Source organism: Schistocerca gregaria, chromosome 9, assembly GCF_023897955.1.
Source record: "Schistocerca gregaria isolate iqSchGreg1 chromosome 9, iqSchGreg1.2, whole genome shotgun sequence".
NCBI lineage: Eukaryota > Metazoa > Arthropoda > Insecta > Orthoptera > Acrididae > Schistocerca > Schistocerca gregaria.
The window spans coordinates 158,640,059-158,665,401 of NC_064928.1; the positions used below are offsets into that span (position 1 = coordinate 158,640,059).

At 44.9% G+C, this 25,343-nt stretch overlaps 1 protein-coding gene across 1 annotated transcript in view; it reads left to right on the top strand.

Annotated features, from left to right (window-relative positions):
- Positions 1-25,343, top strand: part of LOC126292134 (C-type mannose receptor 2-like) — a 110,855-nt gene that overhangs the window by 58,644 nt on the left and 26,868 nt on the right. The window contains exon 4 of the mRNA XM_049985971.1: positions 18,174-18,425. Coding sequence (XP_049841928.1) covers positions 18,174-18,425 — 252 coding nt within the window. The remainder of the gene's footprint in view (positions 1-18,173; positions 18,426-25,343) is intronic.

Here is a 25,343-nt window from a genome sequence, read left to right on the forward strand (position 1 = left end):
CATCGTAAATTGACAAACATCATACAAGAGAACATGTTCAAATGATATAGTAATCCGAGGCGATGACAACAAGTTGCTTCCACGAATCCAGTACGCAGACAGCGTTAAAATTATTAATCCTTCAAAACCACAATAGATACACACGGCCGGCCGCGGTGGTCTCGCGTTTCAGAGCCATTTGAGCCAGATACACACGGATCCGCGAAAGCAATTCCGCAAACAGCTCAAACAATACTAAAACCAGTCACTGTGGAGCAACAAGGACGAATTAGTTGTCGACACAGACAGAGAGAACCAAGAAGCGGTCGGAAAACCAAATACACGTCGTTCGCTGAGACGACCGACAGAACGGCTAACCAACGATCGTTCTCGCCTCAGGTCAGACACGAAAGGTCCCAGTATGAATCGTCGACTGACAGCTTATTCCATGAGGTCACTTCGACGGATGGGCACACACTAGTGAAGGTTGCTCTAGTCTTCTGGAATACACTCCTGGAAATGGAAAAAAGAACACATTGACACCGGTGTGTCAGACCCACCATACTTGCTCCGGACACTGCGAGAGGGCAATGATCACACGCACGGCACAGCGGACACACCAGGAACCGCGGTGTTGGCCGTCGAATGGCGCTAACTGCGCACCATTTGTGCACCGCCGCCGTCAGTGTCAGCCAGTTTGCCGTGGCATACGGAGCTCCATCGCAGTCTTTAACACTGGTAGCATGCCGCGACAGCGTGGACGTGAACCGTATGTGCAGTTGACGGACTTTGAGCGAGGGCGTATAGTGGGCATGCGGGAGGCCGGGTGGACGTACCGCCGAATTGCTCAACACGTGGGGCGTGAGGTCTCCACAGTACATCGATGTTGTCGCCAGTGGTCGGCGGAAGGTGCACGTGCCCGTCGACCTGGGACCGGACCGCAGCGACGCACGGATGCACGCCAAGACCGTAGGATCCTACGCAGTGCCGTAGGGGACCGCACCGCCACTTCCCAGCAAATTAGGGACACTGTTGCTCCTGGGGTATCGGCGAGGACCATTCGCAACCGTCTCCATGAAGCTGGGCTACGATCCCGCACACCGTTAGGCCGTCTTCCGCTCACGCCCCAACATCGTGCAGCCCGCCTCCAGTGGTGTCGCGACAGGCGTGAATGGAGGGACGAATGGAGACGTGTCGTCTTCAGCGATGAGAGTCGCTTCTGCCTTGGTGCCAATGATGGTCGTATGCGTGTTTGGCGCCGTGCAGGTGAGCGCCACAATCAGGACTGCATACGACCGAGGCACACAGGGCCAACACCCGGCATCATGGTGTGGGGAGCGATCTCCTACACTGGCCGTACACCTCTGGTGATCGTCGAGGGGACACTGAATAGTGCACGGTACATCCAAACCGTCATCGAACCCATCGTTCTACCATTCCTAGACCGGCAAGGGAACTAGCTGTTCCAACAGGACAATGCACGTCCGCACGTATCCCGTGCCACCCAACGTGCTCTAGAAGGTCTAAGTCAACTACCCTGGCCAGCAAGATCTCCGGATCTGTCCCCCATTGAGCATGTTTGGGACTGGATGAAGCGTCGTCTCACGCGGTCTGCACGTCCAGCACGAACGCTGGTCCATCTGAGGCGCCAGGTGGAAATGGCATGGCAAGCCGTTCCACAGGACTACATCCAGCATCCCTACGATCGTCTCCATGGAAGAATAGCAGCCTGCATTGCTGCGAAAGGTGGATATACACTGTACTAGTGCCGACATTGTGCATGCTCTGTTGCCTGTGTCTATGTGCCTGTGGTTCTGTCAGTGTGATCATGTGATGTATCTGACCCCAGGAATGTGCCAATAAAGTTTCCCGTTCCTGGGACAATGAATTCCCGGTGTTCTTATTTCAATTTCCAGGAGTGTATAACGATCCACTCAACTTAAACTCCCTGGATACGGACCTCGACATGGTAGTGAACTCTCGCGACCACAGCCTTCCATCGGGCACTGCATGTATCGCCAGCTGTCCCGGCGCATACTTGCGCTGTGCGGAACTCAGTGCTGCTCTGTCCCAGCTGAACTTTACTCCGACACACGACGACGACCAGGAAATACTAGAGGTCGCTCCAAAGATAGTACCCCAGTACTCGCTATCGATAAACGCCACTGCTGCCGCTCACGGACAGGCAAAGCGAGCAAACGTAGTGGCTGATACGCCCACTAGACCCGCTGGGCAGAACAAGTGATTAGGTTGTGGAAAAGGCCAAAAAGGTATCGGTCAGTATCACTTCCTCCTTCTACGTGTGGCAGCAGCAATGTATATCGATATTTGCACTGTGTACCATCTTTGGTCTTGTGCATATAGTTTCCAGCTAGGGGGTCTGCGGGCAGTCGGTCGGTTGGTGCAAACCAGGGAAGATATCTCCATGTGGTGCAATCGGCTGGGTCCGCTGGCGCTCCCTGCACAGTGTCGGAGCGTGTGTGGAGCTGTCCGATTGCTACGAGTTTCGTAGGTCACCGACCAAGAACGTCAAAGTTGAGTGGTGTGTTAAGTACGGAAGTCACGTCCCTTCATGTTGTGTCGTTCGTTTCGGTGGTTCGCTGTTGGGGAGCTTTCCCTGTGAGCAACACCGAGTGTTTGTAGTGGTGAAATCGAGCCGCCGTGCGGTGGAATTAACTAGTGTAGTTCACTACAGTTCAAGTGCACCAGCGGAATGGCCGTTAGTGTTCTGTTTACCTGCCCTGACCGATGGCGTAAATTCAAGTAGTGTTCCTTTCTGGTGAAGTTAACTATATTACCTTATTTCACATTCGAGTGTGGCTGTTGATATACTTTCCGGGATGTGAGATCGTGGTCCAACAACTTTTTCTGCTCCTTACGATTCGTCCAGAACTGCGCTGGATTTCCTCAGAGGCGCTGCTCCGCTGAGTCTTGCCGACTGACTGGTCGGGTGTCTGAGAGCGACTTATATATTGTGAGAAAGGGGGGCGTGGTTCAGGTGACACGTGATGAGCAGTGATAATCCATAGCATAGATAAGGTTGACTATCGATTACCACCTTGTCAAGATAAAAATTGTTAGCAATTTTGTAGAGCCACTGTCCATATATCGCTGAGTTTCATAGCCTCCTCTTTCCTATTAAAATTATCGTGATGTTTATAAATTTCAATAGCTTCTCTGTATAGGCGTGGATAGTAATTCAACGTTGTAGATAAAACTTCGGTATCCGAAAACTTCACTTGGTGGTTTCTTGGTTGAAGAGCATGTTGCGCTACAGCTGATTTTTCTATTTTTCCAAGTCGACAAAGACTTTTATGCTATTTCAGTCGCGTAATTACGCTTCTTTTGGTAGTACCAATATAAACTTTCCCACAAGTACATGGAATTTTATACACACCACATGTCGACAGAGGAGGGCGTTTATCCTTCACAGATCGTAGTACTTGACTTCTTTGTTGATTTAAAGACCGGTGTTATGACATGTCACCCGTTCGTGAAAGCCTTCATTCTACAAATTCGAGTGTGCCAGGGGAATTTTTCTGCCTTGTGGCCGTTAGTGTTCCGGTTCCCTGCCCTGGTCACTAACGTAATTTCAGGCAGTGTCCTTTCCTCACCTGTTGTCACTGTCCAACACGGTGTGTTGTTTTGACAGCTTAATACATATACATATTTGATTATGAATAACTATTTCCATAATACTTTGGTGTTTGACTTCGCATGTACCGATTGGTGGCAAGCAAGTTCTTTTGTCGGTCGGTCCGTAGCTGTTCCTTGGTTGGGCTACCAACGGATCAAGTGTAGTTAGGATCACTACCTGTCTCACCTAAGTGAACGAGGGCAGACCGACCTCCTGGAGGCTTCTGAGTGCCGTTGTCTTTACTGTCTTTCTCATGGGTTCTTAATTGTCTGTTTACAATCTATCATAGCCAATGATTTAATAAATTCTTGGTTGTAAATTAAAGGCTTTCAGCCGCGTATGAGTAAGTTTGAACTCCGGCAAGTGATAATTGATGAAAAGTTATTGTCGTTGTGTTGTCCTTTGTTTTAGTGCGCTTTTACTCACTTAAACTTAAGGCTTATGGTTATATTTTTTAAAATTTTGGGAAATTGATTGTGAGCCTTCAGTCCCTTGGAACCTTACTCTTAAAATTATCTTTCACGTTTAAACATTGCGGCTTCCTGTCCTTAAAGGTTTATGGTATTTTTGAATTTTGGAAAATCGATTGTGGGCCTTCAGCCGCGTAAAACCTTATTCTTAAAAATACCCTTTAAGCAAAACATTGCGGGCTTCTGCCTTTCAAAGGTTATGGTAATTTACATTAAAATCATCAACATTTATTGTGAGCCTTTGGCCGTTTGCATTGCACCTTGTTTATGTTTGTCTATCCACTTGAGGCTTTCAGCCTATATATATATATATATATATATATATATATATATATATATATATATATATATATATATATATATATATATATAACTGCATATCTTCAGTCACTATAATTTACCTATTTGATTAAGATGTCTTGTTTGGAGGCCTTCAGCCATAAAAGAATTGGAGTTTGAAACTCGTAGTTGTAAAAGTTCGACTATGTGTCGCTTTGGTCAGAAATGTTTTATTAAATTACAATTTTGAAGTGAAACTGACCTATACCTTTTTTGGCCCTTTCCACAACCTAATCACCTGTTCTGCCCAGCGGGTGTTTCACCCACTACTTTTGTCACCTCAGTGTAGAAAGCAATTGCAGGAGAACGTCCTCAACAAGTACAAGCAAACTGTTCTTCAGAAACTTCAACTTCCATGCACTGACTTCCTGCACATAGGCTCAGGCAGTCTAATGTACTAGAATGGACGGAAATGTAGCTACCCAATTGATAGGTCAGTCACATCCTACTGCTATAGTAACTTTATTTCAAGTTTCCAGCAATAGATCTCTTATCGCAAATTGTTCCAGATTTCAACCTCTGCAACCTATAAAAATTTTCAAGCGCCATTCTTTATCGTCCTGTATAAATGTAGAGTTTATAGTATTGAGTGAAACTGCTTTTGTCATACTGTGCATACTTGGGAACCCTCCAGTCCCGTCCCGCATGCTGTAACTGTGGTGTCACTGCCAGACACCACACTTGCTACGTGGTAGCCTTTAAATCGGCCGCGGTCCGGTAGTATACGTCGGACCCGCGTGTCGCCACTATCAGTGATTGCAGACCGAGCGCCGCCACACGGCAGGTCTAGAGAGACTTCCTAGCACTCGCCCCAGTTGTACAGCCGACTTTGTTAGCGATGGTTCACTGACTTCTACGCTCTCATCTGCCGAGACGATAGTTAGCATAGCCGTCAGCTACGTTACTTGCTACGACCTAGCAAGGCGCCAGTATTCGTACTATTGATATTGTGAATCATGTACCATAAAGAGTGACGTTCTCCATTAATGGATTAAAGTTAAGTATTCCACCAGCTACGTCCGTTTTTCTCAATTCTAATTCCCTTGTCATTTTCCAGACCTCACGCCAGCCTGCATGAGCTAAAACGCGTGCATTTCGGCCTCCTTTAACCATACGGTTGGCTCTCCTGCCAACCACAACAGTAACTATACAAGGTGAGTCACCAACTATTGTCCCCAAGAATAACAGCGAAAGTATGATAGGAGCTGAAAAGTTTGTGGGACAAAAGTTGCATGGGGCAACGTGGGCCGTAATATGATGCTTTTTTGTTGCTAGGTGGGGTCGCGTCAGAGATATGAAGGTCAAGTTGGTTTTTTTTTTAATGAGATGCTATAGTTTGGTACTTATTTTCTAATAGCATTTACAGAAGGTGTTTGAAGTGATGACCACTGGAATCAGTGCAGTGCTGCAACCTTCTTATCATGGATTGAGTGGTATTCCTTATCACTTCGGCACTTATCGAGGCACAGGCTAATACGATAGTAGGTTCAATCCTTAGCTGACACAGATCATGCAGAAGCATTTCCTGTACCTCGCCTCACTTCCAGTTCCAGCAGACGATTTGCTGGTTATGTATAATTCCGTGCAGCAGTGCCAAACTGCGCAGTTCATAATTTTTTTAATAATATGATTATCGGTGTCTGGCCCTTTGTTAACAGAAGTCAGATCAGTAAACAGCTAAATCATTTAGTTAGTTAGTTACAAGTTCCAGATACCATGTGAAGGATTCTTTTATCGAAATGGCGTAGAACCAGTCAGTTTACAACATATGTATACGTGATTAGCGATGAGATACCCCAGACAACAATGCCATAAGACACACGCAAAATGTGTCAGGAAGTTATAATTTCTTTCCAACATTAACAAATATACGAAGAGCAAAAGTAGCTGAACGTAACTGTGTGAGAATCTCAGTAATATGCTTCTCCCAGTTCAAGTTTTCATCAGTATGTACTCCCACAAATTTGAAGCATTCTACCCTGTTTACAGACTCCTGATCATGTGATACATCCGTTGTTGGTACGACTAATTATTGTACAGAACTGAATGTAGTGCGTTTTTTCGAAACTTAGGAAGAGTCCACTTTCTGAGAACTTAGTAATTCTTCATAAAATGTAATTAACAATCTCTTCTGTTGCATCCTCTCTAATGGGATTTACTATAACATCAGTACAGTCAGCAAAAAGTGAATGATAAGTCTAAGTTCAGCCACACATAAATAGTAGTCGTGCGGTTCTAGGTGCTGCAGTCTGGAACCGCGAGACCGCTACGGTCGCAAGTTCGAATCCTGCCTCGGACATGGGTGTGTGTGATGTCCTTAGGTTAGTTAGGTTTAACTAGTTCTGAGTTCTAGGGGACTAATGACCTCAGAAGTTGAGTCCCATAGTGCTCAGAGCCATTTGGGCCATAAATAGTGAATAGGGGTGGACCCACGATTGAAGCCTGTGGGACTCTCTTTGTAATTTTTTTTCCTACAGTCACTAAAATTTTCTACCTTTCCGACATTGTCTGAATTATTAATCATTATATTCTCCATTCTGTTTGTTAAATATGGTTCATGTTCAATGTTCCAGTTGCAGGCTGACAATCAAACAGCATCCAGGAGAAACAAAAATTTGAGTTTCAATATTTCATACAATTTTTTATAAAATTTAAAAATTTAAAATACTACCATAATCTACTCATTAAGAGGTACAATCTTATATTAAATATTTAACACAGTAAGGCAAGCATTACAGTTAGAAACTGTATATGTGACGAGGCAGTGTAGCCCATAGTGCGCAAAGTTCCCGAAATATATTCTACATCTACATCTACATCTACATGACTACTCTGCAATTCACATTGAAGTGCTTGGCAGAGGGTTCATCGAACCACAATCATACCATCTCTCTACTATTCCACTCCCGAACAGCGAGCGGGAAAAACGAACACCTAAACCTTTCTGTTCGAGCTCTGATTTCTCTTATTTTATTTTGATGATCATTCCTACCTATGTAGGTTGGGCTCAACAAAATATTTTCGCATTCGGAAGAGAAAGTTGGTGACTGAAATTTCGTAAAAAGGTCTCGCCGCGACGAAAAACGTCTATGCTGTAATGACTTCCATCCCAACTCGTGTATCATATCTGCCACACTCTCTCACCTATAACGCGATAATACAAAACGAGCTGCCCTTTTTTGCACCCTTTCGATGTCCTCCGTCAATCCCACCTGGTAAGGATCCTACACCGCGCAGCAATATTCTAACAGAGGACGAACGAGTGTAGTGTAAGCTGTCTCTTTAGTGGACTTGTTGCATCTTCTAAGTGTCCTGCCAATGAAACGCAACCTTTGGCTCGCCTTCCCGACAATATTATCTATGTGGTCCTTCCAACTGAAGTTGTTCGTAATTTTAACACCCAGGTACTTAGTTGAATTGACAGGCTTGAGAATTGTACTATTTATCGAGTAATCGAATTCCAACGGATTTCTTTTGGAACTCATGTGGATCATCTCACACTTTTCGTTATTTAGCGTCAACTGCCACCTGACACACCATACAGCAATCTTTTCTAAATCGCTTTGCGGCTGATACTGGTCTTCGGATGACCTTACTAGACGGTAAATTACAGCATCATCTGCGAACAGTCTAAAAGAACTGCTCAGACTGTCACCCAGGTCATTTATATAGATCAGGAACAGTAGAGGTCCCAGGACGCTTCCCTGGGGAACACCTGATATCACTTCAGTTTTACTCGATGATTTGCCGTCTGTTACTACGAACTGCGACCTTCCTGACAGGAAATCATGAATCCAGTCTCACAACTGAGACGATACCCCATAGTTCCGCAGCTTGATTAGAAGTCGCTTGTGAGGAACGGTTTCAAAAGCTTTCCGGAAATCTAGAAATACGGAATCAACTTGAGATCCCCTGTCGATAGCGGCCATTACTTCGTGCGAATAAAGAGCTAGCTGCGTTGAACAAGAGCGACGTTTTCTGAAGCCATGCTGATTACGTGTCAATAGATCGTTCCCTTCGAGGTGATTCATAATGTTTGAATACAGTATATGCTCCAAAACCCTACTGCAAACCGACGTCAATAATATAGGTCTGTAGTTAAATGGATTACTCCTACTACCCTTCTTGAACACTGGTGCGACCTGCGCAATTTTCCAATCTGCAGGTACAGATCTATCGGTGAGCGAGCGGTTGTATATGAGTGCTAAGTAGGGAGCTATAGTATCAGCGTAATCTGAAAGGAACCTAATCGGTATACAATCTGGACCTGAAGACTTGCCCGTATCAAGCGATTTGAGTTGCTTCGCAACCCCTAAGGTATCTACTTCTAAGAAACTCATGTTAGCAGATGTTCGTGTTTCAAATTCTGGAATATTCCATTCGTCTTCCCTGGTGAAGGAATTTCGGAAAACTGCGTTCAATAACTCCGCTTTAGCGGCACAGTCGTCGATAACAGTACCATCGGCACTGCGCAGCGAAGGTATTGACTGCGTCTTGCCGCTTGTGTACTATACATACGACCAGAATTTCTTCGGATTTTCTACCAAATTTCGAGACAATGTTTCGTTGTGGAACCTATTAGAGGCATCTCGCATCGAAGTACGTGCCAAATTTCGCGCGTCTGTAAATTTTAGCCCATCTTCGGGATTTCGCGTTCTTCTTACCTTCGCATGCTTTTTCCGTTGCCTCTGCAACAGCGTTCGGACCTTTTTTGTGTACCACGGGGGATCCGTTCCATCTCTTACCAATTTATGAGGTATGAATATCTCAATTGCTGTTGCTACTATATCTTTGAATTTGAGCCACATCTCGTCTACTTTCGCATAGTCAGTTCGGAAGGAATGGAAATTGTCTTTTAGGAAGGCTTCTAGTGGCACTTTATCCGCTTTTTTAAATAAAATTATTTTGCGTTTGTTTCTGATGGATCTGGAAGAAATGGTATTGAGCCTAGCTACAATGACCTTGTGATCACTAATCCCTGTATCAGTCATGATGCTCTCTATCAGCTCTGGATTGTTTGTGGCCAAGAGGTCAAGTGTGTTTTCGCAACCATTTACAATTCGCGTGGGTTCGTGGACTAACTGCTCTAAATAATTTTCGGAGAATGCATTTAGGACAATCTCGGAAGACGTTTTCTGCCTACCACCGGTTTTGAACAAGTATTTTTGCCAACATACCGAGGGTATGTTGAAGTCCCCACCAACTATAACCAGTATTTGAGAATGAAAGCACTTAGCGATTTCCAACAAACTTTACCATAATTTCAATCCTCCTTTTATCGCCGACAACACCCAAAATTATGAAAGGAAGAGAGCTTATCGCTTACTATATTTTCGCTGTTCGTGCAGTAAAATGTGACTTAATTAATTTGTGGAAAGGGGCCAAAATGAGTGGCTGTCAGTTGCACTAGAACATACTACTTCATTCATTTGACAAACATTACAAGAGTAAAGAAAACATTAAAAACAGAGCAAGCCAAACATTAATTTTAGAACTTAATAAGCGGCTAAATGCGCCATTCAATCTCACGCCTCAAGTTCAAAACAACTTTAATTTAAAACCAGCTGAAGGCCAATCACTTAAGACTCAAAAACAAGAATTTGAATTTTAAAAGGCAGACGGTTTCATCTTAAGACATTTCTCTAAATTAGGCTGAAGGCTCAAACAATCTCACGCTTTAAGGGCAAAACAACTTTAAAATCGGCTAAAAGGCATACATAACCAAACAACGACAAATAAGGAAAGGCAGGACATCAAACGGCAAACCCTTGGAAGGGTCGGCCTGGAATTCAAACACTAAAGGCCCGTCCACACGCAACGATCTGTCTGCGCAATTGTTTGCGCACATCACATCTGCGCAGACAGATCGTTGCGTGTGGACAGAAGATTTGCACCAACCTATTGTGTGTGCAAACCTGGAAGTTCGAGTTGGAGGTTTGAGCGAAACCTCTCAAATCTGTGGGTTCAAACCACATCTTCGCAGACAAGTTGGAGCGTGTGGACAGGAGATCGCCGTAAATCTGGCGCGAAACAGCTGTTTGCTCTGTCTAGTGTTTGTATTTGTGCGCATAGGGCATTAAAATGACTGATACTCGTCAGTGTTCTCGAGAGTTTGTAAGTGAATTCATTGAAATACATAGAAACCACCCATGTTTGTGGAAGATTAAAAGTAAAGAATATAGTGACCCGAGACAAAAAGATAGCAGCATACAATGCTCTAGTTGAAAAATTGCGGGCAGTTGACGCCTCGGCAAACAGAGAAACGGCATAAAAAAAATTCGTAGCGAATCATGTCATCGAAAAGGGTCTTGTATGTCCGCACACTACATTCGTGGTGTCCCACTCATTACTCGTGGAAGACATTCTTACCAAGTGCATCCGCACAGTAGAAGTAGATCATGGCCTTATTTGGTATTGCCAGAACTATATACTTATATGGATATGGTGTCTGTTCTTGCGGACATGACCGACAGTTTATTCTTGTCGATGAATTCCTGTTCACTTCCTTCGTGCACTCAGACCAAGGGAACGACCATTGGTCAACCACGTGCGTACTGGTGAAGTATTTCTTTATTCTTATATTTGTCCTGAATGTCTATTAGGTGTGTACAGGTGCTTGAATGTCACCATTGAAAGATTCTTTTGACCCTTTATTACGTCGGAGCCATTTGTTACGTTACAATCAAAAAAATACCTATACGTTTTATATATTTTTATTTTTAATTTATCAGCATGAATTTTTCTTTTGTTATAGCATGATTCTTTCACTCAAGGATATTATCTTTTCTTATCAGTTTCACTTACGTGCATAAGTAAATATGAAACAGGTTCTTGAAGGGCCGCTGTTATTCATGTACCAACTTTAGATTTTGAACGTGATGACTAAAATATAGTTGCCGTTAACTGAACTGAATGTAATTTTGTTAATTTCTATTTATTGATTGCAAAGGAAGGCTCGAGATAATTTCGATTGTTGCCGTGGAGCGGCCAAGATAAAACTTACTGAACTCATGGAATCTGTATAATTTAAAAAATGAATTTAAACGTAAATTAATTATCTGTTGCAATTTAAAAAGGTTCTTACAACGAAATCTCTCGCATTTACAGTTACTGTTAACACTGAAAAATAAATTAATACCTCGGCGCGTAATGGCCGACCAGAGGCTGCATCGGAAGATGAGCTTCTCGCAGCGCAAATTACTGAAAAAATGCTAATTAAAAATGTTGGCATTTGAGGTGACAACTATTACAAGGAAATTCATTTTTTGATAACAATAATAAGTTTATTATTGAATACTACAGAATAACCTACATAAAATATGTGTATCCGCTCAATGACTGCCTTCCGTATAGCGAAACAAAAGTGTGTGTACCACAAAATACGTCCTTCCTCCTCGGCCGTACAATTGTGTCTCTTTCGATCCTTTTTCATTTTCATAGACATTAAATAAAGATGCTACTCTTAAATTATCGCTGCATATCAGTTGTTTCAAGAACATTAACTGTATCTTTAACTACGGTTTACAACCGCTAAAAAGTCAATATTTATGTGACGTACCGTCAGACTTTCCATAATTAATAATGAATGATAAATCATGCTGGGGTCACCAAGACGCAGTTGTAAGTGTGATTTTGTAACTGAGCCGAGACTGTTATGAAGAACAGCAACCATCACTCTTATTAGCCGTTTAGCTTGTAATTTTGTTCAGCTGTCCTCGAATAAACGTGGTATATTTACCAGAGCGCATGCTTAAGTGTCCCACGCAAACGTCCATTTTACGTCCTGCTGATACCCTTTGTGCAACAGATACATATGGCCAAGTTATTTATTTAATATTTATTCAACTATCATAAATGTGCAGAGCCAGTCACCGACAGATACCCTTCATTAGCTGACGTGTGTCATACATGTGGTTGACTGCAATGAGTGCGTGTATAGCGCGGCGTCACGTTAGTTTTGCACGCAGATGAGAGAAGGGAGGGGCTTAACCCTTGTGCACATAGGCTACTCCTCTCGGATAACGCAAGGGGTCGCCGAGCTTACGGTCCCCATCCGACTGACAGATCACCATCAACGGTGTCACATGGCATCGCTCCATCAGGCACTGCAGCGAGGTTTGAAATTTAATCCAGGATATTGGCGCGAAGCCGAAGATCAGGAACGTCACGCCAACACACCTCCTGCCCATTGCCGGAAAGGCAGAGGGAAAATAGACAGTAGCACACGAGGTTCTGACACGGTCACCCATCCAAGTACAGGCCACGCAGGGTGTCTCTTAACTTCGGAGGCTTGATGAGAACCGGTGTATTCAATGAGGCAAGGCCGCTGGTTGCAAACAGGTGTGGCAGAGCGTGTACCATTTCGTGAAAGCCCCTGGAGCAAATCAGAGGCAGTTCAGGTTGATTACAAATGGTGGAATTGCTGAACTGTTCAATCTGTTGAAGAACCTTATTTCGAAAAGTGATAGTGTTGCAGATATTTCAAAGCCTTAAACGCAGGTTCTCAGTAGCCAGATGTACCTCTCTGCAGTGGAACTACAGGGTGTATCAAAAAGAAGTTTCAACAGAAGGGTCCGATTCCACCTGTCTGCTTTGACCTATGACGTAAGCGTGTTGTGGTGTGTGACGTCATTACGGCGCGCAGTTTGAGTTGGTTGTGTTTGTAGATGTCGTCTTGTTGTGTTTGATGGCGCCCTCTCTGTGTGTGTGTGTGTGTGTGTGTGTGTGTGTGTGTGGGATGGCCGACCTACTTTGCAGCGCCGAAATTTGTTGGTGGTAAGTATTTTTTTTTTCGGGTCTATTTTTCTCGAGTTGTAATGTTTCGTGTATTTATTGTGTATCTAATATGTGACGCTCAGTTTGGCTTCAGGAAAAGTAAAGGCACGAGAGAGGCAATTCTGCCGTTACGGCTAATAATGGAAGCAAGGCTAAAGAAAAATCAAGACAATTTCATAGGATTTGTCGACCTGGAAAAAGCGTTCGACAATATAAAATGGTGCAAGCTCTTCAAAATTCTGAAAAAAGTAGGGGTAAGCTATAGGGAGAGACGGGTCATATACAATATGTACAACAACCAAGAGGGAATAATAAGAGTGGACGATGAAGAACGAAGTGCTCGTATTAAGAAGGGTTAAGACAAGGCTGTAGCCTTTCGCCCCTACTCTTCAATCTGTACGTCGAGGAAGCAATGATGGAAATAAAAGAAAGGTTCAGGAGTGGAATTAAAATACAAGGTGAAAGGATATCAATGATACGATTCGCTGATGACATTGCTATCCTGAGTGAAAGTGAAGAAGAATTAAATGATCTGCTGAACGGAATGAACAGCCTAATGAGTACACAGTATGGTTTGAGAGTAAATCGGAGAAAGACGAAGGTAATGAGAAGTAGTAGAAATGAGAACAGCGAAAAACTTAACATCAGGATTGATGGTCACGAAGTTAATGAAGTTAAGGAATTCTGCTACATAGGCAGAAAAATAACCAATGACGGACGGAGCAAGGAGGTCGTCAAAAGCAGACTCGCTATGGCAAAAAAGGCATTTCTGACCAAGAGAAGTCTACTAATATCAAATACCGGCCTTAATTTGAGGAAGAAATTTCTGAGTATGTACGTCTGGAGTACAGTATTGTATGGTAGTGAAACATGGACTGTGGGAAAACCGGAACAGAAGAGAATCGAAGCATTTGAGATGTGGTGCTATAGATGAATGTTGAAAATTAGGTGGACTGATAAGGTAAGGAATGAGGAGGTTCTACGCAGAATCGGAGAGGAAAGGAATAAGTAGAAAACACTGATAAGGAGAAGGGACAGGATGATAGGACATCTGCTAAGACATGAGGGAATGACTTCCATGGTACTAGAGGGCAAAAACTGTAGAGGAAGACAGAGATTGGAATACGTCAAGCAAATAATTGAGGACGTAGGTTGCAATTGCTACTCTGAGATGAAGAGTTTAGCACAGGAAAGGAATTCGTGGCGGGCCGCATCAAACCAGTCAGTAGACTGATGACAAAAAAAAACTGTGTTAATTTACATAAGGATGTTTGACTTTTGAATTTTTGAGGCGTTGGTTCTGTTTTTCGTAGTTGTAGGTGTTGCTTTTTTCGTATCAATACTTATGGTTGAGCTATATAGGTCAAGGGAAATGAGCGATTACTATTTTCTTACAGTTTTGTATGATGGTATTGGTGTTTAGGTATCGTCAGCTGTGGCTAGGGGAATTGTCTGATACCAATTTCTTTAGTTTTTGCTGCAAGCGTTGGTGTTTTTGTGTCGTCAGCTGCGGTTGACCTATAGGTCAAGAGAAGTGTCCGATTCATGTAGGTTTTGTAATTATTTTTTTTTGTTCGTCATTTTGTGTGTTTTGGGACCGTAATGTTTTTTTTACTGTTATATTTAGCTTGCACCTTCCCTAAAACCCTCAATTACCAGTCGTTGTCCCGTTAGTTTGATTGTATCTTTGGAGGGAGATGCTATTGTCTTATTTATACGTATTTTCGTGTTTTTTGCCGTGTGTGTATAGTGACATCATAGGCGCTATATTGGAGACGCTTAGAATAGCCATTTCCACCATATTGGTTACGTCAAGGGTCAAAGCAGACGGCTGGAATCGGACACTTCCGTGAAACCCAAAAAGGATCATCCAATTCGCCACGTCTGTATTTCTGAAAGTAATAAATATATACAACTAATTTTGTTTTTTGATGAACGAGAAACTCAAAGTTTTTTTCACACCTTTTTGTAGGTGTTTAATATGCCCCCCCTTGAAGTGCGCGGCATATGTCAATGCGGTATTCAGATTGTCCCCACACTGCAGCGAGCGTGTCTTGAGGTACAGTTTCCACAGATGCTGTTATGTGATGTCTCAGTTTATTCATTGTTGGTAACGGAGGCATATAAACTGAGTCCTTTATAAATCCATCCACAAGAAATAATCACCTACAGTCAGGTCCAGTGACCTCGGAGGCCAGTAATGTAAGGCTGAATCATTTGGTCCAGTGCGACCGATACATCGTTCAGTAATCCTTTGATTTAAAAATTCTCGCACTTCCAGATGCCAATGGCGGTGCCCCATCCTGTTGGTAAACGAAGTCGTTTGAATCAGTTTCCAACAGTAGGAAAAGGAAGTTCTCAAGAATATCGAGATATGTGCTTCCTGCAACAGTGTTCTCGACAAAGAAAAATGGACCGTACACCTTTTCCCGTGAAACGGCACATGATACATTAAATTTTGGAGAGTCCCCTCTCATTTTGTACAGCTTTATGTGGTTGTTCCGGACGCCATACTCTCACATTATGAGGGTACGCCTTTCCATTTAAAATGAATGTTGCCTCATTACTAAACAGTAAGCGTGGAAGAAAACTGTCACCTTCCATCTTGCCAAGAACAAAATTAGAGATCTCCACACGTCGTTGTTTGTCGCCTTCACAAAGAGCTTGCAGTAGCTGAAATTTGTACGGTTTCATGTGTAAACGTCAATGCAACACACGCCAGACACACAGCGGGGGCTATGTTGAGCTGTCGAGATGCACGGCGAACAGATTTCTGCAGACTCCTTGTGAAACTATGGCGGATGCGTTCGACGTCTGTGTCAGGCACTCGGGGACTGCCAGCGATTTTCCTTCACTCAAACAACCTGTTTCTCCGAATTGTTCATGCCATCGTCTAATGCTCTGTGGTTAAGAAAGTCCACACCATACCTAGTACGAAAGTCATGCCGAACAGTTATTACCTACCCGTACTGCGCAAAACGTAGAAAACAAAACGATTTCTGTTGACCCCCATTTTTACTAGAACTGAAATGGGCACACACTGCAACATCCTAGAGCGAACTACACTCCTGGAAATGGAAAAAAGAAAACATTGACACCGGTATGTCAGACCCACCATACTTGCTCCGGACACTGCGAGAGGGCTGTACAAGCAATGATCACACGTTCGGCACAGCGGACACACCAGGAACCGCGGTGTTGGCCGTCGAATGGCGCTAGCTGCGCAGCACTTGTGCACCGCCGCCGTCAGTGTCAGCCAGTTTGCCGTGGCATACGGAGCTCCATCGCAGTCTTTAACACTGGCAGCATGCCGCGACAGCGTGGACGTGAACCGTATGTGCAGTTGACGGACTTTGAGCGAGGGCGTATAGTGGGCATGCGGGAGGCCGGGTGGACGTACCGCCGAATTGCTCAACACGTGGGGCGTGAGGTCTCCACAGTACATCGATGTTGTCGCCAGTGGTCGGCGGAAGGTGCACGTGCCCGTCGACCTGGGACCGGACCGCAGCGACGCACGGATGCACGCCAAGACCGTACGATCCTACGCAGGGCCGTAGGGGACCGCACCGCCACTTCCCAGCAAATTAGGGACACTGTTGCTCCTGGGGTATCGGCGAGGACCATTCGCAACCTTCTCCATGAAGCTGGGCTACGGTCCCGCACACCGTTAGGCCGTCTTCCGCTCACGCCCCAACATTGTGCAGCCCGCCTCCAGTGGTGTCGCGACAGGCGTGAATGGAGGGACGAATGGAGACGTGTCGTCTTCAGCGATGAGAGTCGCTTCTGCCTTGGTGCCAATGATGGTCGTATGCGCGTTTGGCACCGTGCAGGTGAGCGCCACAATCAGGACTGCATACGACCGAGGCACACAGGGCCAACACCCGGCATCATGGTGTGGGGAGCGATCTCCTACACTGGCCGTACATCTCTGGTGATCGTCGAGGGGACACTGAATAGTGCACGGTACATCCAAACCGTCATCGAACCCATCGTTCTACCATTCCTAGACAGGACAATGCACGTCCGCATGTATCCCGTGCCACCCAACGTGCTCTAGAAGGTCTAAGTCAACTACCCTGGCCAGCAAGATCTCTGGATCTGTCCCCCATTGAGCATGTTTGGGACTGGATGAAGCGTCGTCTCACGCGGTCTGCACGTCCAGCACGAACGCTGGTCCAACTGAGGCGCCAGGTGTAAATGGCATGGCAAGCCGTTCCACAGGACTACATCCAGCATCTCTACGATCGTCTCCATGGGAGAATAGCAGCCTGCATTGCTGCGAAAGGTGGATATACACTGTACTAGTGCCGACATTGTGCATGCTATGTTGCCTGTGTCCATGTGCCTGTGGTTCTGTCAATGTGATCATGTGATGTATCTGACCCCAGGAATGTGTCAATAAAGTTTCCCCTTCCTGGGACAATGAATTCACGGTGTTCTTATTTCAATTTCCAGGAGTGTACGTAAAACTCGAGAGTTAGCTTGCCAGAATGAGATTTACACTCTGCAGCGGAGTGTGCGCTGATATGAAACTTCCTGTCAGATGAAAACTGTGTGCCGGGCCGAGACTCGATGTCGGGATCTTTGCCTTTCGCGGGAAAGCTATGCATGAGTGCTTCTGTGAAGTTTTGAAGGTAGGAGACGAGGTATTGGCGGAATTAAAGCTATGAGGAAGGGTCGTGAGTCGTGCTTGGGTAGTTCGGTTGGTAGAGCACTTGCCCGCGAAATGCAAAGGTCCCGAGTTCGAGTCTCGGTCCGGCACACAGTTTTAATCTGCCAGGAAGTTTCGAGAGTTTGCTCTTTCCAACAGTACGTTGTTCACGCATATATCTCAGATAACATTATAGATATGATTTCTTTAAATCGGATGATTCTTTTTGATGCACTCTGTATAATTTTTGGGCGTCTTATTGTGTAGCTTTAAAAATACATCCAGGTTGATATGTGATGTCATATCCCTGTGACTGTTGCAGCCCAGGTGCCGGAGATTCCGCGGGACTACGACTACGTACCGGGCTACGCCCTGGTCAGGCTCCATCGCACATTCAAACAGTGGGACGCGGCCAAGAAGGTCTGCGAGGAAGAGGGGGCGCAGCTGGCGATACCTCAAGACCGCTACGCGTACGACGGGCTGAAGCAGATCTTCTCCAAAGAGAAAGGGATATGGTACGCCTACGTCGGGATCTCAGATCAAGTCAGCGAAGGCGTATTCACTGGAGTCGATGGTAACATGCCTACAATTTTTTTTCTGTATATTTGACTTCTGTGATGAAACACGTCAGACTCGTAAGATTCCCATTGCTTGAAATAACTTAAATTCTTCTGAGTGTTGTGCCGCGCCACTGCGTATACACCACAGACCATTAAAATTGCTACACCAAAAAGAAATGCAGATGATAAGTGGGTATTCATTGGACAAATATATTATACTAGAACTGATATGTGATTACATTTTCACGCCATTTGGGTGCATAGATCCTGAGAAATCAGTACCCAGAACAATCACCTCTGGCCGTAATAACGGCCTTGATACGCCTGGGCATTGAGTCAAACACAGCTTGGATGGCGTGTACAGGTACAGATGCCCATGCAGCTTCAACACGGTACCACAGTTCATCAAAAGTAGTGACTGGCGTATTGTGACGAGCCAGTTTCTCAGCCTCGATTGATCAGACGTTTTCAATTGGTGAGAGATCTGGAGAATGTGCTGGCCAGGGCAGCAGTCGAACATTTGCTGTATCCAGAAAGGCACGTACAGGACCTGCAACATGCGGTCGTGCATGATCCTGCTGAAATGTAGGGTTTCGCAGGGATGGAATGAAGGGTAGAGCCACGGGTCGTAACACATCTGAAATGTAACGTCCACTGCTCAAAGTGCCGTCAATGCGAACAAGAGGTGATGACCAATACACGCTTCCAATATGCGTTCACCGCGATGTCGCCAAACACGTATGCGACCGTCATGATGCTGTAAACAGAACCTGGATTCATCCGAAAAAATGACGTTTTGTCATTCGTGCACCCAGGTTCGTCGTCGAGTACACCATCGCAGGCGCTCCTGTCTGTGATGCAGCGTCAAGGGTAACCGCAGCCATGGTTTCCGAGCTGATAGTCCTATGCTGCTGCAAGCGTCGTCGAACCGGTCGTGCAGATGGTTGTTGTCTTGCAAACGTCACCATCTGCTGACTCAGGGATCGAGACGTGGCTGCACGATCCGTTACAGCCATGCCCATAAGATGCCTGTCATCTCGACTGCTAGTGATACGAGGAGGTTGGGATCCAGCACGGCGTTCCGTATTACCCTCCTGAACCCACCGATTCCATATTCTGCTAACAGTCATTGGATCTCGACCAACGCGAGCAGCAATTTCGCAGTACGATAAACTGCAATCGCGACTGGCTACAATCCGACTTTTATCAAAGTCGGAAACGTGATGGTGCACATTTCTCCTCCTTACAACAACGTTTCACCAGGCAACGGCGGTCAACTGCTGCTTGTGTATGAGAAATCGGTTGAAAACTTTCGTCATGTCAGCACGTTTTAGGTGTCGCCACCGGCGCCAACCTTGTGTGAATGCTCTGAAAAGCTAGTCATTTGCGTATCACAGCATCTTCTTCCAGTCGGTTAAATTTCGCGTCTGTAGCACGTCATCTTCGTGGGGTAGCAATTTTAATGGCCAGTAGTGTATATTGTACTTTAAAACATATAAACTATAAAACCCACGTTTTTACCATCTTTCAGCGCCGTTCTTCTGGGCAAGATGGTTTTGCTGCGTGAAAGGCGTCCTATTTATTGCAAACTGTCGGTCTTAATACGTGATATTGGCTCTATATTACACTGAAGCGTCAAAGAAACTGATATACGCATGCGTATTCAAAAACAGAGATATGTAAACACGCACAATACGTTGCTGCGGCCAGCAACACCTATATAACAAGTGTCTGGCGCAGTTGTTAGATTGCTTACTGCTGCAAGATTTAAGTGAATCTGAACGTGGTGTTATCGTCAGCTCACGATCGATGTGACACAGCATCTCTGAGGTAGCGATGAAGCACGGATTTTCCCGTACGATCATTTCACGAGTATACCGTGAATATCACGGAATGCTGAGCCATCAACAAGTATCAGCGTGCGAAACATTCAAAGAAACATCATCGATATGGGCTTTCGGAGTCGAAGGCCCACTCGTGTACACTTGAGTCTCGTTTTAAATTGTATCGAGTGGATGGACGTGTAGAGGTATGGAGAGAACCTCATGAATCCATGGACGCTGCATGTCAGAAGGGGACTGTCCAAGCTGGTGGGGCCTCTGTAATGGTGTGGGGCGTGTGCAATTGGAGTGATATGGGACCTCTGATACGTCTAGATACGACTCTGATGGGTGACACGTACGTAAGCATCCTGCCTGATCACCTGCACCTATTCCTGTCCATTGTACATTCCGACGGTCTTGGGCAATTCCAAGAGGACAATGCGACACCCCACAAGTTCCGAATTGCTACAGAGTGACTCCAGGAACGCTCTTCTGAGTTTAAATACTTCCGCTGGCCACCAAACTCCCCAGACACGTACATTATCGAGCATATCTGGGACGCCTTGCAACGTGCTGTCCACCCACTCGTACTGTTACGAATTTATGGACAGTCCTGGAGGATTCATGGTGTCATTTCCCTCCAGCACTACCTCAGACATTAGTCGAGTCCATGCCACGTCATGCTGCGGCACTTCTGCGTGCTAGCGGGGGCCCTAGATGGTATTAGATAGAGATGGGTCTTTCGCGAACTATCGGGTCCAAAGGAACGGTTCACCAAGATGAACGGAACGAGCGAGGGACGAATTCTAAGGAAGGGTCTTTCATAGTTCAGTTCAGTCGCGGCTTTCTACTTATAGTTCCCGGGAACGAGAAACGGTCGGTCTCGTTCGCGAACGGCACGTCGGCCGATCTCGTTCCATCCTCGGAACCGTTCCCGTCGGTCTCGCTCGGTCGGGGTCTTTTCAAAAGCTATATATTTTCAAATAGTTTGGAAAACGACCATATCCCCTTCAAATACTCTCCATTACAACTAATACATTTGTCTCACCAGTGCTTCCACAGTTCTAAACATTTTTTGTAGTCATCTTTAGAAATGGATCCTCCTTTGTTACTTTTTTTTCTTGACTTCGTCAGTGTTGTGAAATCGGTGTCCTTTGATGACCATTTCCACACGTGGAAATAAGAAAAAGGCGCGTAGAGCCAGGTCAGGCGAGTAAGGACGTGGGGTAGTGGAACCATGCCCTTTTTAGCCGAAAACTGTCTAACAGAGACTGCTGTGTGAGCAGGTACGTTGTCGTGGTGGAAGAACAAGTCTCCTGCCTGCCAAAAATCAGCTCTTTTTTGATGAATCTTCCAAATAAAAGGTTTGACTGACGTTGTGACATAGGGGAACAAAGTCTGAATGAACTACATCCTTGACATCAAGAAAGCAAATCAGCACTGTTTTGATGTTTGATTTGACTTGACTTTCTTTTGGATGGGGTCACGATGACGTCTTCCATTGGCATGACTGTGGCGTTGTCTCTGGGTTGTAACCATACCAGTATAACTCATGAGCAAAAATGACCTTTGACAGAAAATCTGGATCAGTTTCAAGCTGTTGTTTCAAAGCACTACATGTGTCAACTCGACGTTCCTTTCGCTTTTTAGTCAGAACCCGAGGAATAAACTTGGCAGCAACCCTTTTCATTCCCAAATCTTCTGTTAAAATTCGCTGGACTGAGCTCCAAGATAACCCACTAATCTCACAGAGTTGATCAACTGTCTATCGATAGTCTGTGAGAATAAGCATTCGAATTTTTTCAATATTTCCGTCGATTCGGGCAGTTGCTGGACTTTCAGAACAAGGTTCTACATCTACATCTACATCCATACCCCGCAGGCCACCTGACGGTGTGTGGCGGAGGGTACCCTGAGTACCTCTATCGGTTCTCCCTTCTATTCCAATCTCGTATTGTTCGTGGAAAGAAGGATTGTTGGTATGCCTCTGTGTGGACTCTAATGTCTCTGATTTTATCCTCATAGTCTCTTCGCGAGATATACGTAGGAGGGAGCAATACACTGCTTGACCCCTCGGTGAAGGTATGTTCTCGAAACTTCAACAAAAGCCCGTAACGAGCTACTGAGCGTCTCTCCTGCAGAGTCCTCCACTGGAGTTTATGTATCGTCTCCGTAACGCTTTCGCGATTACTAAGTGATCCTGTAACGAAGCGTGTTGCTCTCCGTTGGATCTTCTCTATCTCTTCTATCAACCCTGTCTGGTACGGATCCCACACTGCTGAACAGTATTCAAGCAGTGGGCGAACAAGCATACTGTAACCTACTTCCTTTGTTTTCGGATTGCATTTCCTTAAGATTCTTCCAATGAATCTCAGCCTGCCATCTGCTTTACCGACGATCAACTTTGTACGATCATTCTATTTTAAATCGCTCCTAATGCGTACTCCCAGATAATTTATGGAATTACTCCTTCCAGTTGCTGACCTACTATATTGTAGCTAAATGATAAGGGGTCTTTCTTTCTATGTATTCGCAACACATTACACTTGTCTACATTGAGATTCAATTCCCATTCCCTGCACCATGCGTCAATTCGCTGCAGATCCTCCTGCATTTCAGTACAATTTTCCATTGTTACAATCTCTCGACATACCACAGCATCATCCGCAAAAAGCCTCAGTGAACTTCCGATGTCATCCACAAGTTCATTTAAATATATTGTGAATAGCAACGGTCCTACGACACTCCCCTGCGGCACACCTGAAGTCAATATTACTTCGGAAGACGTCTCTCCATTGAGAATGACGTGTTGCATTCTGTTACATAGGAACTCTTCAATCCAATCACACAATTGATCTGATAGTCCATATGCTCTTACTTTGTTCATAAAAAGACCGTGGGGAAATGTATGGAATACCTTGCGGAAGTCAAGAAACACGGCATCTACCTGGGAACCCTTGTCTATGGCCCTCTGAGTCTCGTGGGCGAATAGCGCAATCTGGGTTTCACACGATCGTCTTTTTCGAAACCCACGCTGATTCCTACAGAGTAGATTTCTAGTCTCCAGAAAATGATTATACTCGAACATAATACGTGTTCCATAATTCTACAACTGATATACGTTAGATATTTAGGTGTATTGTTCTGGACATCTGTTCGACGCCCCTTCTTGAAAACTGTAATGACCTGTGCCCTTTTCCAATCCTGTGGAACGCTACGCTCTTATAGAGACCTACGGTACACCGCTGCAAGAAAGGGGTAAGTTCCTTTGCGTACTCCGTGTAAAATCGATCTGGTAACCCATCAGGTCCAGCGGCCTTTCCTCTTTTGAGCGATTTTAATTGTTTCTCTATCACTCTGTCGTCTATTTTGATATCTACCACTTTATCATCTGTGCGACAACCTATAGAAGGATCTACAGTGCAGTCTTCCTCTGTGAAAGAGCTTTGGAAAAAGACATTTAGTATTTCGGCCTTTGGTCTGTCATCCTCTGTTTCAGTACCATTTGTGTCACAGAGTGTCTGGACATTTTGTTTTGATCCACCTACCGCTTTTACATAAGGCCAAAATTCTTAGGATTACCTTCGAATTCATTGAACACCTCTCGCATAGCCCTCCTCACAGTATATTTCACTTCGCGTAATTTTTGTTTGTCTGCAAGGCTTTGACTATGTTTATGTTTGTGTGAAGTTCTCTTTGCTTCTGCAGCAGTTTTCTAACTCGGTTGTTGTACCACGGTGGCTCTTTTCCATCTCTTACGATCTTGCTTGGCACGTACCCATGTAACACATATTGTTACGATGGTTTTGAACTTTGTCCACTGATCCTCAACACTATCTGTACTTGAGACAAAACTTTTGTGTTGAGCCATCAGGTACTCTGAAATCTGCTTTTTGTCACTTTTGCTAAACAGAAAAATCTTCCTACCTTTGTTAATATTTCTATTTACGGCTGAAAACATCGATGCAATAACCGCTTTATGATCGCTGATTCCCTGTTCTCGGTTAACTGTTTCAAAAATAGTTATGGTCTGTTTGTCAGCAGAAGGTCTAATATGTTATCGCCACAAGTAGGTTCCTTGTTTAACTGCTCAAGGTAGTTTTCAGATGAAGCACTTAAAAAATTTCACTGGATTGTTTGTCCTTGCCACCCGTTATGAACGCGTTTGGGTCTCCCAGTCTAAATCCGGTAAATTAAAATCTCCACCCAGAACTATAACATGGTGGGGAAATCTACTCGAAATATTTTCCAAATTATCCTTCAGGTGCTCAGCCACAACAGCTGCTGAGCCAGGGGGCCTATAGAGACATCCAATTACCATGTCTGAGCCTGCTTTAACCGTGACGTTCACCCAAATTATTTCACATTTTGGATCTCCGTCAATTTCCTTCGATACTTGTCATCAATCGAGGTGTATCCATTTTTACATCGAGCAAAGCACTCGTACACTTGAGATTTTCACACAGCGTCATGTCAGTAAGCTGTTTTCAACATTAAAAGCGTTTCAGCAGCATTTTTACTGAGTAGAGAACAAAATTTCACCACTGCACGTTGTTCACTTAAAATTGCCGTCGTAGGAAACGGAAACAAGAACAAAAAAGCGCTAGCAAAAACAGCCGCCGGCCGCGGTGGTCTCGCGGTTCTAGGCGCGGCGCACAGTCCGGAACCGTGCGACCGCTACGGTCGCAGGTTCGAATCCTGCGTCGGACATGGATGTGTGTGATGTCCTTAGGTTAGTTAGGTTTAAGTAGTTCTAAGTTCTAGGGGACTAATGACCACAGCAGTTGAGTCCCATAGTGCTCAGAGCCATTTGAACCATTTGAACCAAAAACAGCCGTTGCAGATGAACAAGCCATGTAAACGACACAGGCGTCACGGAACTGTCACTCAGTTGCGCTATACACACCTAGCGGCAGAAATGCGCACTACACAAGTTCCGCCCACGGTAGTGTTATTTCTGTTTTTTTTTTTTTTGGGGGGGGGGGGGGGGGGGGAAGTGGTTGTTGTCCATGAAATTCTCTGCTCACAAAGCTCCGGACGAAATGTTGGGAACAAAGAAGTTTCACAAACAACGACCATGCAACCTGTTTAGTATCCTGCCACAGGACT